Below are 5267 nucleotides of genomic sequence, written 5' to 3' on the forward strand. Positions count from 1 at the left end.
TTAGGATGGTCAAATGTAATTTACTAAAAATGATAAGAAGTGAGGCGAGCTCCAATAAGCAAAAGGAGTGTCATTGCTGTCAAACAGTAAGGAGCAGAGCTACTTGAGCAGCTCTCATTCTCTTCAATCATGGATCTGGATCATCTTCTACACCTCCTAATTCCCTCATGGACCTCTGTAAGTACCCCTCTCTTAATCCATCTCACCATTCCCCTTAATCCCCACTTACGCTAATTAATTATTAATTTAATCAATTTCTTGATCCGTAATATTCAGGTTGCTATCCTGGCATTGTTCTTCACTTACTTGGCCATTGCTGGATCTTTACTGCCCGGAAAACTTGTCCCCGGAGCCACCCTACCGGATGGCTCTCGGCTTCATTATCGATGCAATGGTGTGTTTTTTGAATGCATCCTTACTCGTGCACATTACCTGTTTGTTTAAATGCTTGTATGAAGCTGGTGTGCCTTTGTTTGGAGAGTTTGATGTGTTTTAAACTTGTATTTATTTATTTGTAAGGTCTGCTATCACTTCTGTGGCTGGTTGGGCTTCTTGGGGTCGGCGCTAAGATGGATATCGTATCGCTTACTGTATGTGGTCACTCCTACTTCAATGTGGTTTTTTCGGATTGTTAATTTCGTTGTACTGACCATTTGTGTTGATGCTGTGGTGATTTGGTTTTTGTTCTTGAGGTTCTACTTAATGGCTTGTTCATATTTACATCCAACAAGAACAACAACAACAACAAAGCCTTATCCCACTAAGTCAGCTGTATGAATCCAAGAAAGCCACTGCGCTCAGTTTAACTCCAATTTTTGTTCAAATATGTTGTGAAATTACACTTGCAATCGATCATGTTGTGGAATTGAAGATGATTTCACAACCCACATATTGGAAATTTTTTTAATGATATAAACTGTTATTTAAGACAAATCAATTAAGCAACCCAAATGGGGTTGATGCATACTGGGAAGTAGAAGTTTTTTTCCATATGCATCTAAATTCATCCATTCTCTAAACTTATGAAAATCAATCCATCATAATACTTAGTTTAGCTGCTTTCAGTGTTACATCTCTCTTCTCTCTCTTCTCTCTCTCTCTCTCTCTCTCTCTCTCTCTCTCTCTCTCTCTCTTTCTCTCTCTCAAAGTTGTGCAAATAAACTTTTGGAGATTATAGTTGCCAAATTTTTGTTATTAGTGTCGCTCCAATTTCGAATGAGTGTATTAACATCATAAGACTGTTTGCAGGCAATATCAGATAGAGGACTCGAGCTGTTGTCAACAACTTTTCTGTTTAGTGTTCTGGTAAGATAGGGAATCTATTCACATAGTTTTCTATGTTCCAGTTATAGCATTTGAAATGGACAGTAATGTCACAGATGGTAAAGTGTGTGCATAACTCTTGGTATGATTGTTTAAGATAAAACTATCTTTCTATCAACTCAGACGAACGTTATGAGTTAAAAAGCGAGCCTATCAATGTTTCTGGTTTGCTCTCATGCGGAAGAGATTCCATATTGGCATTGCCACAACCTCATTGTAACTGGGAGAGTGTTCACTTTGAAAGACCAAAGATAAGCCAAAACTTCATTATGAAATTAATTGGATGGGAGAATAATTACGTCATTCTGGCATGCAAAGATATATGGATAAAAAATATCAGCTTTCAAGTAGTGTTTCATATTAATGTATGCTGCATTTACCTTTTATGGGACCCCACATGGTAAAGAATAAAATCACTTGTTCACATTAACTTTTATTTAACCATATCTTCCATTTTCAGTGGATGAGTAGTAGATCATTATTGTTAGGTTTTCTTCTCTTATCAATACTTATGTTAATTGATATGCCTTTGTTTCTTTTAAATGTGTATTATGTTAGGTCACAATGGTACTTTACGCTGCGGGCTGCAAGTCGACCAACCGGGGTTCTTCCCTGAAGCCTCATGTCACAGGGAACCTTCTTGAGGACTGGTAGTTTAAACATATTGTCCAACTCATTCCAAGTGATCTCCATTGGGTGAAATGGTTTATATTCATATACGATATACCAACTGGTAAAATTTGTTTATAAATATAAGAAAAAAACATGTATATAGTGGTTTTTCTAAAAAAATTGTTTTTGCCTCCCTTATGAGAATATTTCCATTTTCTCAATTAGATGAAAATGTATAAAGAAAGTGTTAGAAGCAGATTTATAGAGGGTTTTTAATACTGATACCGTGAAACCTGTCTTATCATTCCTATCCTGGAGTCTCTGCCATCTGCATGATTAAACAACCTGAAAATTCCCCTGTTCTGAAATTCACATATTTTAATTATTTAAAAGGGTTTTGATTCAAAAGCAGATTTGTCGAATAATCTTTTGACCGCCGAAAAGAATCCCTGTGTTGTGGTTTAGAACAAACAGAAATAGATTACTATCTTGATTATTTTTGTCTTCACTGCTTCATCATCTGCAATGTGATGCTTGACTACTCTTTCTTTTATTGTCTTAAAATTGAAGTGTGCATTTTCTGTATTTTACTTCAAATCCTTGTCAAATGCATCTTCCAGTTAATTGATATGGACACTCTTACTATGTTTAATAGGTGGTTTGGAATACAGCTTAATCCTCAGTTTATGGGCATTGACCTCAAGTACGTAATCCAGTCTTCAAATATTCATGACATGTTCTAACACACACCCATAAAGTTAGTATACTACTATGGTCATAACAATCTCTTTTTGTTAATGTCTTAATAATTACTTTTGATTTCAAACCTTTATTATCTTTCTTACCTGAAATTTTCCCCTGCCCCTTCTGTACAACAGTTCCCCATCTCTTACTGCAGTCTGAGTTTGACTACTTTCCTTTTCTATATTTCTTCCATGTTTCCTCTTATTTTTGGCCAGAGCTTGGTCCTCATAATTTTACCATTTCCTCGGATTGCTATTACATTTTATACCTACTTGCATAACTGAGACAAAATTAGCCTGATATTAATGAGATATATATATATATATATAACAAAGAGAGATTCTCTTTTGCAGATTTTTCTTTGTTAGAGCTGGAATGATGGGCTGGCTATTTATCAACCTTTCGGTTCTCGCCAGAAGTGTTCAAGATGGTACCTTGAGTCAATCAATGTTCCTCTTCCAGTTGTTTTGTGCGGTAATCTGGGACCTTACATTATTTATGTATATTGTTTCTCTACACGTTTTAATATGAGGTGCGTACAAAATTATCATGTGGGCATCATCACCCATACTATGATAGGAAATTAAGCACGCAACCCTTGTCCTCCACTTGCACATTTCTCCTTCCTGCTGTGTGTGTGTGCACATGTAAGGACAGATGTATGTTCGCATTTGTATATGTATAAATATTCTTTACTTGTTGCAAGTGATTGCTGAAGATTCTGTCATTTTCTCTCTTTTATTTTTCAGTTATACATCTTGGACTACTTTGTTCATGAGGAGTACATGACCTCCACGTAAGAAAATTACCATAACGTCTAGCTGAATAATCCTATTTAGTTTTATCCTGTGCCACTGTTTTCTTTTGCACTATCAAATATCTTTTCACAATATGCTTCCCCTAGCAGAATCTGCCTCATACACATTCTCTGAAAATAAGCCTGAGACACAATTCTGATTGTATCTTTTGTCATTTCCGGATTGCTTGATTTTGCCATTTATTTTGTTTGTTCCTATGTACTTCTAGTTTTATGTTCATTTTTATTTTTTATCTTTGGACAGTGAGGAAAGAATTCATTATGTTTGTTCAGCTATATTTCTTCATGCTTCCCTTTCATTGTCTTTTTGATGATTGAGCAACTTGTCAATTTGAGGCCATTATATGTTTTGTCTTTTCATATTCGATTTATTTTTACATGGTTTGCCCTTTACAGATGGGACATAATCGCAGAGAGACTGGGCTTCATGCTGGTATTTGGAGATCTAGTCTGGATTCCGTTCACTTTCAGCATCCAGGCATGTAGCCTGAACTAGAGCTTAGATAGCTCAACTGGTTTTTTGCACCCAGACACATTTTTGTGCACACTAAAGACTTGATTTCTGGTGCTTCCATACACTTCGGTTGAGAACTCAGTTTTTCTATTGTCAGCACTGTAAAAGATAAATCATATTTGGTAGCAAAACCAAAACCCTTGGCCGTTATATTCTTCATTGTTGTTAATATCTGCATTGTCATTTCCTTTGGTAAAGGGATGGTGGCTTCTGAGCAATAAGGTGGAGTTAGGAACAGCGGCTGTCGTAGCAAATTGCTTGACATTTCTGATTGGGTAATCTTCCCCTTGTAGTTGGGGTTTGAAGCTTTATAACATAATTACTCTTTGTGCATTTGCCAACATTAAACTTTTCATTTCCATACTGGTCAGGTACCTTGTATTCAGAGGAGCCAACAAGCAAAAGCACGTCTTTAAGAAGAATCCCAAAGCACCCATATGGGGTAAGCCCTGTAGGGTCATTGGGGGAAAGTTGCTTGCTTCTGGTTATTGGTAAGGTTCCATCAATCACATTCTTTATCTTCCTTTCTTTTTCTCATCATTATTGTCAACCGTCTTCTGATCTCTACATATATAAACTGATAAAAGTAAACAAAATCGTAACTGGACGAACATCACCATGCGAAGATATTATTTTGGACAATGTCGAATCAATTCTGGTACTTCTAGAGGTACAAGGAAATAGTGATGAGAAGAAAGAAAAAAAAAAAAAAGAATGATACATTGACTTGAACACGAAGTTCATCATCCACATTCTGATTCTTTTGGTGCAGGGGAATTGCAAGACACTGTAATTACCTCGGGGACTTGTTACTTGCACTGTCTCTCAGCTTACCTTGCGGGATAAGGTAGTTTCGCTATTCCTGCAAAAATGCTCCTACAAGTTCCTTACAAAACGATTCTCCATTTGATATGCCGTTCCACTTTGCAGTTCCCCAGTTCCATACTTCTATCCAATTTATCTTCTTATTCTGCTCATATGGAGAGAAAGACGAGACGAAGCTCGTTGTGCTGAGAAGTACAGAGAGATCTGGGCCGAATACTGCCGGCTTGTTCCATGGAGAATATTACCTTATGTTTATTAAGCTTCCTGACTCTGCACTTGTTAACTCTCATCAAGTTTAACTTTGCAGTGGAGCTCATACTTTCTTGTTTGTACTATAAAAATGCACTTCATCGTGTCTGTTGAGTTATTTCAGAAAAATCATCGTGACTGTTGAGTTATTTCAGAAAAATGTAGTGCGTCCTTTTTGACGAA

General features: G+C 36.6%; 1 protein-coding gene across 1 annotated transcript; it reads left to right on the forward strand.

The window, feature by feature from the left end:
* Positions 1-5267, forward strand: LOC126600161 (delta(14)-sterol reductase-like). Its single transcript, XM_050266711.1, has 13 exons — positions 1-177; positions 277-394; positions 520-590; positions 1249-1305; positions 1882-1973; positions 2591-2638; positions 3033-3153; positions 3429-3475; positions 3893-3974; positions 4209-4285; positions 4382-4501; positions 4783-4857; positions 4941-5267. Exons 1-13 carry the CDS (start codon positions 130-132, stop codon positions 5092-5094), a joined length of 1110 nt encoding a protein of 369 aa, XP_050122668.1. The 5' UTR covers positions 1-129; the 3' UTR covers positions 5095-5267.

This window comes from Malus sylvestris, chromosome 14 (genome assembly GCF_916048215.2).
Source record: "Malus sylvestris chromosome 14, drMalSylv7.2, whole genome shotgun sequence".
NCBI classification, from domain to species: domain Eukaryota; kingdom Viridiplantae; phylum Streptophyta; class Magnoliopsida; order Rosales; family Rosaceae; genus Malus; species Malus sylvestris.